Raw genomic sequence first — 14479 nt, forward strand, 5'->3', positions numbered from 1 at the left:
TTGAGGCCCTGATTTTCCTTCACAACCGAAACAGCAAACCACATTAAAACAACTCACCCTGAGGCACAATGTTCAAAAGAGAAAATGCCAAATTCACAGATAAATACTGAAATGACACCTTCAGGCTTCTAAAAACAATCCGCATTAGTTTGGACATTCTGTTCTGGCTGTTGGTTAGGGATCAGTGAACTCTTCCTCCTCTGAGCGCTGGTCCTGACGTGGGCAGGTGGCCTCTGGGTCCACACCCATCTCTTCCAGCAGATTATGAGATCACAAGCTAGAAGTCTAGACCAGAAGTCATCTCACGGCGTTGCCACATGGCAGCTAATCAGGTGAATGCACAAACCCATTAATTGATGGCATACAGGGCTTAAGAAGTCTACTCACCTCCTTTGAGGAGTTAACTATAATATTCTTGTGCACCTGCTAAAAATATCCCTCCTGTGGAAAGGGACAAATGCCTAGAGCAAGCAAGTGAATGCTTTGAATTTCCTGAAACCATTTTGCTGGAAGAATGACTTTGCTGGGTTGATATGGGGACTGAAGAGAGGCTAGTGTCCCTAGGCAGTCTTCGACCTGGCCATGGAATGCCCCCTGCCCCACCACACCAGCCGCCAGCGGGTTTCTGCCTGCACTGGGCCTCTTCAAACTGTTTCTGTAAACCCTGCTGGCTGCCTGTGATGCTTGGCAGTGGGTCTCCAAGTCCAGTGTCTGACTTTGAGCAGAGACCCGATGAAGTGAGAGGAAAGGAACTGTGGAGACAAAGCGGTGACCAAAGGAGGGTAAAACCAGCAGGGATTCTCCAACTCTGTGAACCAGGAGCACCCAGGAAATAGTGAGGAATGGGTGCTAGAGGTCCCCCAGATGTAACTTGCATAGCACTATCTGGACTATGAAATTCACCTCTGGTAATTCTAAATATCTGCTACGAAACAAATGCATATATACATTTCTTCTTTCAATAAATATCTGCCAAATACCTACTCTGTGCATATCCTGGTACCTTAGATTAGATGCTGGCAACACAAAGATTAGATGTGGCCCTGGCATGTTTAGTAGGGGGGAGAGTGGATTCTAGTCACTACAATACAGGGGGAAATTTAGATCCACGGGAAGGGAGAAAAGAGCTCACGCCTGGAGAGCCAAGCATTGCCCCCACAAGAAGTGACATTTGACCTGGATTTCCACAGATGGGGAGATGCTTAGAGATCAGCCAGTTTTTTCCCTTATTTATGAAAGATGATTAATTCTTATTCTCTCCATAGAATGTTCTCTCCATCTATGTTGGAGTCAGAGAAAACAATAGCTAACGGACAAATGGGAAGGCCAGCTAAAGTTTACTGAATGGTTATTCAATGCCAAGTGTTTTATATGCATTATCACATTTCACTTTAGCCACAAACCTATGGAGCATTATTATGATTTCCTCTTTATAGATGAGGGAACTGAGATTTTAATAACGGCCCCAGGGTTGCCTTGCTATGAACTAGGGAAGTCTTAAGCTTACACCAGAGCCTGGAGGTAGGGGACAGCACCAGACACTGCCCCACACTACAGGCCAACGCAATGTAGGTCTTACTGGAGGCACCTTTCCTTGTGCCTGTGACCACTGGATTTCTGTATCTTAAGGTTCTCTGCTCACTTTTGGGGTTACTCAGCTCTGACCTTGTGTTAATGAGGGCACACACACACACAACACACCCTTTGCAAGACTGTACCTATGACTGGGGCTCTTCCTGGGCTCTCTCTTTTGACAAGTACTAAATATCTCCTCTTCAATTCCTCACCATCTTGAGGCAAGAGTTAAGAGCAAGAACCCCACCAGGAGGATCTTGCCCGTTCCTGCCTCTGCCTCCTGCCTCTGATGCACAAGGGATTCTCTTCGTTAGAAGCTCCACACCTGTCATCCAATCACATTTCATAAAGCACTGGCCTTCCTCTAGGTGCTGGAGATGCAAAGATGAATAGTAGGGAATCCTTGCTCTTTCAGGACACCCAGTCCCGTGAAGGAATATGTCTATGCAACTCAGAGGCCACCCTGACCTTCACACTCGAAAGGGGTTATTATCATGGTGCTGTGGGAGCACAGAATGGGAAGCACTTAATTCTGCCCCAGAAGAGAAGGGAAAGCTACCCAAAGAAGGTGATACTAACCTTCACTGAGCTACATCTTAAAGAACCAGTTGGAGTTTTCCAAAAAAGACAAAATGGAAAAGGGCCTTCCATTTCTCCAAACGGTGGTATCCCCCTTATCCATGGGGTATACATTCCAAGACCCCCAGTGGATGCCTGAGACCACAGATAGTACCAAGCCCTATAAATACTATGTTTTCCTTTATATATACACAACTATGATAAAGCTTAATTTATAAATTAGGCACAGTAAGAGACTAGCAATAGTAACTAATAAAACAATTTTACCAATATTCTGCAATAAAATGTATGTGAATGTGGTCTCGCTCTCAAAATACCTTATTGTACTGTACTTGCCCTTCCTGTGAAGCTGTGCAATGATAAAATGCCAATGTGATGAGATCAAGTGAGGTGAATGTTGTAGGCACCGTGATGTAGCCATAGGCTACTGTTGACCTTTGACCTTCTGAAAATATGTCAGAAGGAGGATATTCTGCTTCAGGACCACAGCTGACCATGGGTAACTGAAACTGTGGAATGTGAAACCATGGATAAGGGGGGACTACTGTATAAGAGAAAATAGCCCTGCAAAGTGAGAAGACAAGCAGAGGATCACCAAGGAAGCTGTTGGGGGTTTGGCAAGATTGGCCCAGGAGGCAGCTCCCAGAAGAATTGGGGGAAGTGCCAGCATGGTTACCTTCCTCACTAGCTCTTATTTCTAGAAGAAAAACCTCGGTGGTCTAGGCTGTCCTTGCTAACTTCAGTCACAATGCTTACAGCATCCCCTCTGGGTAATACAAACACTCCACAACCCCCTCAAGCAACAAGCCATTTTGGTTTGTTTGTATGGACATAGCTTCCTCCCTATATCACCATCTCCCATCTAGAAAATACAGCCCTGCAAAGTGAGGAGGGAACTGGACGTGCTACAAAATGGGAAATGGGGGCCCGGAAAAGTGAAGTTGCTCCCCAAAGTCTCACAGTGAGTCAGTCATTGATCTGAAAAGAGAAGTAGAGCCTGGAGAATGCTAGTTTGGTCTAGCCAAGTTATGGGAAAAACAGAAGTCCACTAGCATTTAAACAACCTAACAGATTAAAAAACAACAACAACAACAACAACAAAACCCTTCAGATGCAAAGTCCATGAGCTGTGCTTTATATCTTAGGTATGTAGTTGGAGAGGAAAACAAGGAGAGGGGGTTCTTCTCCCACGCCTTTTAAGAATGGCATATGCTCCATTCTCCTATTGCTACCACAGGAGCTGCCTTTCACCCAGTCCAGGCCAGCAAAAAGGCATATCAGGCATGCCACAAAGCTCATCCAAATGCTAATGATCTTATCTTCCTCTGGGAAATTATATGTATAATTGTATATCTGTAAGAAACTAGGGGCGCCTGGGTGGCACAGCGGTTAAGCGTCTGCCTTCGGCTCAGGGCGTGATCCCGGCGTTATGGGATCGAGCCCCACATCAGGCTCCTCTGCTATGAGCCTGCTTCTTCCTCTCCCGCTCCCCCTGCTTGTGTTCCCTCTCTCGCTGGCTGTCTCTATCTCTGTCAAATAAATAAAATCTTTAAAAAAGAAAAAAAGAAACTAGGAAGTAACACGGTATGATGAAAAAAGGATGAGTTTCTATGCAACTGCTTCTTGCTATGTGTTTCTGTATACATTCCTTAAATTTTCTGAGCCTTAGTTTCTTCATGTGTTCATTTGTAAAAAAGGGATATTGGTAATGCAATTTACAGGGCTCACTCCATAGGGCTGGGTTAGAATTCAATGAGATAAAGGGTTTAAATTGTATACAACAGTGCTTGGCAAAGGAAGGAGAGGAAGGAGAAGAAGGAGTAGAAGGAGAGAAGGGGAGGGAGGGAGGGAGGGAGGGAGGAAGGAAGGGAAGGAAGGAGTTAAGAAATGAAGGGGAAAATTAAAAAAAAGAACTTTCACAAAATTACCTTGGAGAACAAACTCAATTTCCACTATAAATTATATAAAATATTATGTAGAGTCACCACCTAAAATCCACACTTAACTGTATGTATGTTGTATGTGTGTGTGTGTGCGTGCATATAAATCTAGATTTCACATCTATGTTCTATCTTCAAGTGTCCTTAGTTTGGCTTGTTTGGGCTCATTTACTACATTTCTCATCCAGAGTCCTTGAAGTGAGTTTCAAAAGGTATTGCAGAAGCGATGGATGCCACAGACGAGAAGCCAATGGTTTTGGTATTGGCTGATCTCAGGTCGGGTGGTCAAGGGGCTCTGGGCTTAGCCTCGCCTGAAATACTGATGGTGGAAAGTACCTCCTAACAGTTGAGGAAGTGTGACCAGAAGAGGAAAATGTACAGCAATCTTAAAAGCCTGACCACATCCACCATGAGTCACAAAAAGGAACGAGACCTATGGGTATGTGTGAGCAGGACCATCAGCCCATGCCTCCTCAGTCTCAGGGGTGCACCAGCACCCGGGGACTGATTCTGTCCGCCTGGACTCTACTTCTATCCACTCTCCACTCCCTCATTCTCCAGGCATCTTCTCTATTACTGTTGGAGCCGGAAAAATACTGAGACAATGTGCAGTCCACGTTTCTATATTAGCAATGACAACAGAAGCTTCTATTTATTCTTAATATTAGGACCTCATTTTCTATAAGTTCCTTGGGGTAGTTGTTCTAGAATCTCTAACGATAATGTCACTCTCATAAAAAAACAAAATGAGGACTAACAGATACACGGGGGCAGGAAATTTGTATTAATTTGATGGGCTATACTCATCCTCACTCTGTTGGAAGCCATGGTTTGGCTGGCAAATATTTACCAACACCAACTGGCAATGGGATTTGCAATTACATTTCTTTTATCAAAATTTTAAAACACCTTTAGGAACCTGTGACTATAAAATGGGAAAGAGGCAGGGTGTAAATCTTGGTTCTGGCACTTACTGGCTCTGGGACCTCAGATGTAACCTTCCCCGAACCTCAGTTTGGTCATCTCTTATAATAGGACCACATCAACCTTATCTGGCTTTGGTGTGAAAATGTAAGAGTAAATATACGCCAAGGGTTTAGCATGATGCTTACTAAAAATAGCAAGGGCCCGGTCAGCCTGCAGTGATGTGTGCAGTGGAGTGAAATGTGCACAATGGTTGATGGCAGGGGGAAGTGGAAGAGGAAAATAAGCCCAAGAACAGACCCACGAAACACACTGTACTTTCCCCTATTTCACAGATGAAGAAACTGAGGCCTGCTTAGGCTCCACACTTCGTAAAAGGCTAGAAAATGCATCCACACTTGCTCTCCCTCTGTATACCAATACCATGTTTCACGCACAGAAACGAGTCAGACTCACAAAGTATAAAAAACATTATAGGGGAAACGACAGTCAGACTCACAAAGTATAAAAAACATTAGAGGGACGCCTGGGTGGCTCCGTCGGTTAAGCATCTACCTTCAGCTCAGGTCATGATCTCAGGGTCCCAGGATCGAGCCCCACATTGGGCTCTCTGCCTCTCCTTCTCCCTCTGCCCCTCCCACTCTGCTTGTGCTCTCTCTCTCTCAAATAAATACATAAAATCTTAATTAAGAAAAAACCTAACATATACATTGTTAAATATATTCTACATTATATACATTTATATGATTACCAGACAAAGTATCATAATTGCCTTTCTCTGTGGTCGTAGGAAAGAAACAAAGAATCAAGGATATTTTGATGAAAAAAATCTTAATTTGAAAGAATGAGGGAAGGGGTGCCTGGGTTGCTCAGTGGTTTAAGTGTCTGCCTTCGGCTCAGGTCATGATCCCAGGGACCCAGGATGGAGCCCCATGTAGTCAGGCTCCCTGACCAGCAGGGAGTCTGCTACTCCCTCTCCCTCTGCCTGCTGCTCCCCCTGCTTGTGCGCTCTCTCTCAGTCAAATAAATAAATAAAATCTTTAAAAAGAAAAGAAATGAAATGAAACAAAAAGAAATAACGAGAGAAGGGAAAAATCTGAAAAATGTCTCAGAGACGACCATAGTATTCTATCTTTCCAAAGGGAAAATTTTTTTCATGTTTATAAAGCATTGGAAACAACAGGGAAAGTCCGTTTCACATTTTTAAGATGAAGAAGGAGGGCTCAGTAACGCCGAACAACATAGACAGCGCTCATTGTGTTCATACTTCCACTTTGCACATATTACCCAGAGTTCCCCTAAAGGACCCTGCTGGTGAAAATAACATGAGCTGATGATCCAAGGAGGTGTAGAGGACCCACGCTTTAAAATGGTACACCAGAGGTTAACAAAGACACGACCTGATTCTAAATTTTGCCTGAGAAATGGTGAAAGGAAGAAGATATAAATGTTATACAAATACATCTGTGAGCCTCTTTACTTCATATATTCGGATACACGGCTTGCATAAATCTGGGTGCCGACTACCCAGCTGAGGGATCAAAATGCAGGCTGTTGTTTAAATGCAAAGTAATTATTCCATTAATTCACTTCCCTCTTGAAAGTACAACCAGAGAAAGAAGGAAAACAAATTATCCAGGAGATTGCAATTCACATGCATAATTAATTTGCCTGCCGAATTTTGTGCCTTGGCTTTTCTGCCTGTGGAGAACATAATCTCTTTTCCACTTCAGCTCAGCCACTCAGGAAAATGTGTGTGTGTGTGTGTGTGTGTGCATGTGTGTGTGTGTGTGTGAGAGAGAGAGAGAGAGAGATAAGACATCAGGCTAGAAAAAGAGATAGAGATACACAGAGAGAGAGAACATGCATCCGTCATACAACTGGTGCTGGACTAAAACAAGAATCAAGGCTGCAACCACAGTACTGTGGCTTTGCTAGTTGCTCAATTTAACATTTTTAGCTTGTCTTTCCCCCAGAAAAAAATGAATGACCACATTTGAGAAACAAGCCTCCTTTTATAAATGGGGCTGATGCACAGGTGTGGCTCTGAAGTCGACCCTAACTTATTTTAACTTTTAAAGTGGGTCACTTTCCCCCCTCTATTTTTCAACTCACAATTAAAACAATCTTTCATTCTTTCACAGTTTGTAGGACACCTATGTTTGGCCATTACTGTAGAATTATGGGTATATGTGCTTCAGAGTAAATACTAAATTATTTAATTTATTATGTGTCTATCAGTCACAACAGTCAGAAAATGTGAATACCATTTGACTGAAAGTATTCCAACCTTCTCAGACTAAGAACTTTTCAAAGCTTTTGAGGACAGAAATCATGTTTTGTGACCCATGTAGAGATCTATAAATTGGTAAAAACTATAAATACTCAGTCAAGTGCACAGAGGTGCTGGGTAAATACTGATAATGATGATAGACAAAGAAGAAGTCTGTTTGGTAAAATCAATTATAATATAGATGCACTTATTGGGATAAATTATGATTATTTGAGCTCAAGAGCTTAGGTACATTTAAGCACCATGGTCTGCTGCCTGTTTATTCCAGGAGAACATTATTTCTCCTGGAAGTCAGCAGTTATACAAAAGTGATTCAACTGTGGAAAATTAAAGTAATAAAATATTTGAATGTATTAACTTGTCTTCAGAAATGAAGATAACACCAGTAACCACCTCACAAGATTATAGTGATGACTAAATGCATCAGTATGGTTAAAAACACTTAGGAAAATACTCAGTCCAAACTGAGTAGTACGTAAGTGTTAACTATCATTATTAGGGTGAGAAGTTGAAATTCTTCCACCCCCCCCCCATCGCTGCTTGCTGTGTCTTACAAGATGGAGAGATGATGAAATTACAGGGAAGACTGATGTAATCACTCAAAGTGGCAAACCAAAACAACGGGGACAGTCTGATAGTTTAAGGAAGTTGATTCAGGAGGAACTCAGGAAAGCCACAGGAGATGCCATCTGGGCAGCCCCGTGTTTGCAGCAGCTGGAGGGAGACGCCCCAAGAATGTGGATATCTAATCTGGTGGCAACTTCTCAGAACTTCAAAATGGAAACAGTGTGAAACATGGTTTCTTTTAAAACTTAAAGTTTTTAAAAATTTTTAACATTTATTTATTTATTTTAGAGAAAGAGCAAGAGGACAAGGGGAGAGACAGAGAGAGTAGGAGAGAGAGAATCCCAGGCAGACTTTCTACTGAGCGGAGAGCCTGATGGGGCTTGATCCCATGACCCTGAGATCACAACCTCAGCTGAAATCAAATGTTGGACGCTTAACCCACTGAGCCACCCAGGTGGCCCGAAACATGAACAATTATGATTTAGGTGAATTGCCATCTGGCAAAATAGGGAAACTTGAAACTCTTGGAATCTGCTGACAATGGTTAGTTTTATACTTCGGTGGAGCTCTAATTCTAATTTTTATGCCCGTAGGGTTCAATATGCAGATGGCATAGCCTTATTTCAGTTGATGATTTCTGGGGGTTGGGAAACTAGCTGACAAAAAAACCCTAAAGAGACCATTAGACTAATATAAATAATGTCACTCTGCTATAAAATCTGCTATTAGTCATAAAATCCAGTACCTTCACAATCTTACTTTATAAATTGTAACTCTTCATTAATATAATACATGAGCAAGTTTCTCAATTTTATTTCACCTAAACTAATATAAAAATTTGTTTGCCCTTGGGGCTCCTGGGTGGCTCAGTCATTAAGCCTCTGCCTTTGGCTCAGGGGGTGATCCTGGCGCTCTGGGATCGAGCCCCACATCAGGCTCCTCCGCTGGAAGCCTGCTTCTTCCTCTCCCACTCCCCCTGCTTGTGTTCCCTCTCTCGCTGGCTGTCTCTCTCTCTGTCAAATAAATATATAAAATCTTTTTAAAAAAATTTTTTTGTTTGCACTTTCTCCTGTATACATAAAGGGCCTTTATTTTGTAGGTAACAAGGAGAAGTTGACTTGAGAACTTTCTAGACTAATCCAAAGTAAATAAGCAAAAGGTAATGATATCTGTTCCTGTGTTTTCTGTCATCAAAGAAGCCCATTATCGGTGCAAGAGTTTCTGTAAAGGTAGTTGAGTTTTAGCTCAAAGAATGTTTTTAGAGTAAAATAATGAGATTATAATTTTGTCTGTTTGCTGTAGTCATTGGACAATTTCTTAAATACCTTGAACTCAATGTCCATTTAATGCTTTGAGGTTAAAATGAAGAATAGTGTTTTGGCAAAGAGGAAGCATGGTAGAATGCAAAATATTGTATGATTACTGTAGCTTCCTTCACAGCAGTCACTGGGGGAACTCAGTAAATATTCAGTTAATAAGTGAAGTCAAAGAAAAGACTTCCGTGCATATCTTAAGGAGCTGAGAGAAAATACTTGAGACAACTTTTCAATTCAGTCAATGTCATTAGCACGTCCCATGTGCTAGGAGAGCTAGAGAAGGAGCTGAGGCTGTCAGCAAACAAGGACTTGGCGCTGAAACAGTATGATTACTGCTATACTTACTCTAAGATCAAAGCACTAAGCAGGGACACACAGAAGAAACTGTTAGTGGGGGCAAGGAAGACGGGGGAAGGGTCCAGTAGGATCCTTTAAGAAAGACCTCAAAAAGGACACGTTTCTTGATGTGTGCCTTGAAAACTGACCGTAAGTTTTACAAAGAAAAGAAGAAAGCAATTGGAGCAATAGTTGTAGCAAAAAGAAGTGAAAGAGCATGGAACTTTCTGGCAGCTTGTGGTCTTGTGCACCCAGAACGCGGCCAAGAGAGGATGGGGAGAGTCAGAGCAGAAGGAAGTGACAAGAAATAAGGTTGGGGAAGTGGTTGAGGCAAGATGGTGAAGGCACAATTCTTTAGTAAAATTCTTTAGTAAAATTATACATTAGTAAAATTCTTCAGTAAAATTATACATTAATTAAAAGAGAATACTTCTTTATTTTACTATTATATGAAACCCACAACGATATCTCCTACTTATAAAAATAAAAATGCTTCTGGGTTTATTGCAAATTTTTTTCTCTTCTTTCTCCCTCTGTCTTTCTCTTTCTCCCCCTCCCTCCCTTAAAATTGTGAATGCCAAGATCTCTTCAGTCAGCTTCAGAAATAAAAGCCTCTAATGATCTATATCTGGGAAAAATAGGCTGGTGTGGAAGAGGGGATCTAGAACAGACAGCTGCTTATAGAAAAGCAATACGGAGCTGAAAACCCTGGCTATCTACCGTCCCTCGACCCTCCAAATGCCCAGTGACCTTTGGCCAGTTCCTTCCATGGTGAGTCCACTCCTCAGGTCTAAGGGCAGTTAAGAGAACTACGTGAGATAAACCATAAAGAGTGGCTGCACCATTGTCAGTACATATAAATAGTATAATATAATAATGCTATTATTACTTGTCTTCTTTAAGTAGGTAATTTTGAATGAGACTTTACTTGTTGGCCTCCTCCCCTTCGTCAAAGGGATCAGAAAAGGAATACAAATGATATTAAAATACTGAAATTGTTTGCTGAATTACCAATTGTTTCAAGACGTACTCTCCTTTACAAACTAAAGGAGACAAAATTTAAAATGTGACAAAGAAAAGCATCAGTGAGATAGCTAATGCCAAGTCCCACCACAGCAGTGCTGGTTCAAACGGCAAGAGCCAGAAGATTTTTCCCTGATGTTACTGGGGGTGAGCTGGAATGAAGAGAAATGGGTATTTTATAATCTATCAGGTTGACACTTTAACAGTCTAAACTTGATTTAATCAAGAGACACTTTTTTTCCTCTATTTTGAATTAACTTTTTCGTATTCCATTTTATCTCCTCCCAAAGTAAGGAAAATGCGGACATACCTTCACATTCTAATTTATTTTGTTCTCATTAATATTTTTACTGGAAATAAGAGCATTTTTAAAAATTTGTTCTTTTCTGGGATTCAGGTCCTCCTCCCCCAATTCCACATTCTTGCTAGTTTGAAACCATTAGGAAAGATGTGTAAAACAATATGGACGGCCACATTTGGCAACTTTCAGAAATTCACAGTTATAGGCACACAACTAATTCTATTCAAATTTGCCCGTGCAGATGTTCTTTGAAAATTTTTATTTAATAGAAACCAGTTTATGATCAATTTATGTAAATTTAAAATTAATACATGGCAAATAAACCACCATTATCGACTGAGTTTTTCTTTTTAAGTTGTCCTGAGGAAATAACTTTAGAACACAAGTTGCTCTACTGAATAAGAAAAACTGGGTTTTGATAAGCATCCTGATAAATTAATCCATTTCCAGCCCAAATGGCTTTTTATGTCTATCATCTGTCGATGGATCTTAATCTGTTGGATAAGGATAATTAAATGAAGGTTGATGCTATAAGATCCAAAGTCTATGACTGAACAGAACTTCTAGAGTAAATATCCCACATCAACTCCGTCAGCATTTCTGTTGTAGACAGAAGCCCTTCATCCAGACTTCAACAGTCATTTGTTTGGTCATAAGCCTAACCAATAGTTCAGACAATTCTGCAAAAGCAGTACAATTAAACAAGGAAAATTGCTTTTATTTTTACAGACTAAATGAAGAAGAGGCGCCTCGGATGCCTTGTGGTTATCAAACACACCCATTAAAAACCGTTGGCGCCAAATACCCAGTAACACACTCAGTAACGTATGACTCGAGATGTTAATATATCCACTCAAGTACTGTAAAGAAACTTTTTAGAAAAACGGAACCACAGGAGCTAAAATTAAACTACTGCTAGGCCAACGAGCAGCGCAATCTAAGTGATCAATATGCACTTTCCTGAAAACATTTTAAGGTAATAAAATCACAGTAAATAGCCTCCCTGAAATGGAGCAAGAGACATAAATCAAAACACGGTTTGCTTTGAAAGGTGGGGAAAAAACCAGGAATCATTGTTTTGGGGGTGATAGCTGTGGGGAACTGGAGAAGCAGCCACCCCAGAGAACTGAGAGGTCCCACAGTTAAACCGTGGCCTGGCTCACACAGGGCTCGGGTAACAGGTGCTCAGATCTTGGTCCCCTGAAGGCAGAACCCACAATCCACAGAAACAGAGCCGGCCAACAAGCAAAACATCATAAGCACTTAGAAACGACAAAAAGACATTAAGAAAATTTACCTTGTAGAAAAACTGTCCTCAGTGGTACTGGCGTGGGACCAGAAACCCCCTTCTTTCTGATCTGCAGAACAACTTTGTCAAACCCGGGTGTGCAGTCACAAGGCAGGAAGTGACTAGAATGACAAATCATCGGCCAGGAAAGAAATAGATTTTGTCTTTATAAGGACATTTTACCTAACTTTTTTTTCCCCCTTTCATGTCTCCTCCCCCACAGGAATCACCTGACAGAACAGGTCACACAAATTCATAAGCTTCTTACCACTTCCTCTTTATAAAGCATTTTTTCGCTTCTTCCCTCTTTCTTCTCTAGCTGTCTCTTAGGCTCTGGGCTACTTAAACCTGTCTGATTTCAGATAACAAGGCAAGGTCAGCCTGTTACCTTTCCTACTCGCTCTGACCCCCGGCTGCAAAAGCATAGCCCAGGTGCCTGGCTACTTAACAGCAAAGACAAACAAATGATTGGCTTTCAGTGGAGTAGCCAGGGGGAAAGGCGGCAGGTACACCTGAGGCAAACTAAAAGGGATTTCCTTGGGAAAGCCCCGCCCCAGCCGAAACCTAACCTCTCTTAAGTGTCCCTGAACAATGATCTTATTGGAGCAAACAAAACAAAATGGTCTCTTTAAGGGGAAGGGCCTAAAAAAAGAAAGGCCACTATATTATTTACTCATTCTTTTATTTATAGAACATCTATGTGCTAGGGATCTCTTTAACCCAATTAAAGATTTCAATTATTTAGGCGCCTCCTATAAAGAGCACCGGTAGATCACGCAGGCAGCTGCTAGAGTTAAATGGGTAGCTAGATTCCTTCATACAGACCAGATTTATTTTTTGAATGCACATTTTATAAAAGGAGCAGGAGAATTAAAAAAAAAAAAAAAGCTCTATTCTATCTCTAAACCCTGGATGCTGTTCTTGAGGGCAAATTCCCATTTTCAAAAGTTAAGTGCTCAAATGCTTATGGCCTTGCGGAAGCTGTGAAGGTTGTGTTAGTGCCCGAGTCATGTTAACTAAACACGAAGCGCCATCTCCAGATTGCCCCCAAACTGTGTGCGGCTCCAACAGTCAGCTACTGAGGAATAAGGATTATGGCTACACTTCAATCTGATGATAACTTGATAGTGCTTGGTCATTCTAGATGCTTCTGTAGTTGCCGGGGGCCTGGGACCCCACCAGTGGATTCTGGTTGGGGAGCTGCCCTTATACTTCATTTGCCTCTTTGATTTCTCCTCTAGAAAGTTCCTGCTTCTGACCTCAAATGTTAAACAAAGGTATTTCTGATTTATCTACTTCATTAACCCATGGTATGGCAACTTCTTGGTCAGAACCACATAGAGGCCATCTTGAAGAAGAGGGTGGATGGTGTCATGAAAGAGATGGTGGAGATTCAGTCCATTCTGGAAGTGGCTCGCCTCCAGAGAACTATCAGCCCTCTTGTGACTCCCAAGGAAGACTGAGAGGTAAATCAGACGGCACGGTACGGTAAATAAAACAGTACCTGTTTTCTCCATTGAATAATGACTCCCAACTAATAGAATGCAGAGGGGTTTCAAGAAGCACCTAAATTCTTTCGGGACACCAAAGGAATCCCTGTACATCATTGTGACCGTACCAGTCACACTACAAAGCAGCCAAATGCTACTGGTTGCTACTCTGGTGGGAACAATCACCATTCTGGGCCCTGCAGTCAGACTCTCAGGATTATGTCCTGATGGCTTAAGGATGAAAACCTGTGAAATGTGGAGCCCCCTAATCTGGTTCTAGTCCCAGGTTGGAATGATGAAGGGAATGAAGACCCAGGAGTAACACGTCATAAAGGGAAACAGAGACTCATTTCATTTACCTGGGAGGAGGAGAGCAGCTGCATCCTGTAGCTACTGGTGCCTGGTCATCAGAGGTCTGAGGAGTCTGTGAGGGAGAGCAAGATATATTTGCGCATTAGTTCAACAAGCATTCAAGTGCCTGTTTGTAGGCACTGGTGATTCAGAGATGGATAAGGTACAAGCACTGTTCTCAAGGAGCACATAGTCTAGTAGGGAAGAAAAACATTCATGTAAATGAATGCCACCTGTTAGGAAATGGGGTGAAAAGGGCCGTGGAACACTGAGGCTGACGCAGATGTGAGCAGAGCTGACACAGGAAGAAGGTGAAACACATGTGGTGAGGACGAGCCATCAGAAGAAGGATTCAGAATTCCAGACAACATCTAGTTTCTAGAAGATGAAAGCCATTGAATTGTGCCACTTTACCACTCCATTGAAGGAAGCTTCTACTCGAGCACCAGCTCAGCTTCGGCTCCACCTCGGCCACCCACCAGCACCTCACCCACAT

At 42.0% G+C, this 14479-nt stretch overlaps 1 protein-coding gene across 3 annotated transcripts in view; it reads right to left on the reverse strand.

Moving 5' to 3' along the window:
* LCP1 (lymphocyte cytosolic protein 1) overlaps nucleotides 1–14051 on the reverse strand; it is a 53735-nt gene extending 39684 nt beyond the window's left edge. The window contains exons 1-2 of one of the 3 annotated variants that reach the window (XM_045796793.2): nucleotides 13992–14051; nucleotides 12152–12264 (exon numbers count right to left, since the gene is read on the reverse strand). Coding sequence is in view for 1 of the 3 variants with exons in the window: in XM_045796791.2 (XP_045652747.1) it covers nucleotides 12152–12281 (130 nt within the window). In the remaining 2 variants the exon portion in view is untranslated. Of the gene's footprint in view, nucleotides 1–12151; nucleotides 12305–12410; nucleotides 12564–13991 lie in introns of those variants that run through there. The other 2 variants (XM_087865140.1, XM_045796791.2) reach the window with 2 other exon arrangements.
* Between the last annotated feature and the right edge of the window lie 428 nt (nucleotides 14052–14479).

The sequence above is a fragment of the Ursus americanus genome, chromosome 10 (genome assembly GCF_024610735.1).
Source record: "Ursus americanus isolate L20-20 chromosome 10, mUrsAme1.1.p, whole genome shotgun sequence".
Classification (NCBI taxonomy): Eukaryota; Metazoa; Chordata; class Mammalia; order Carnivora; family Ursidae; genus Ursus; species Ursus americanus.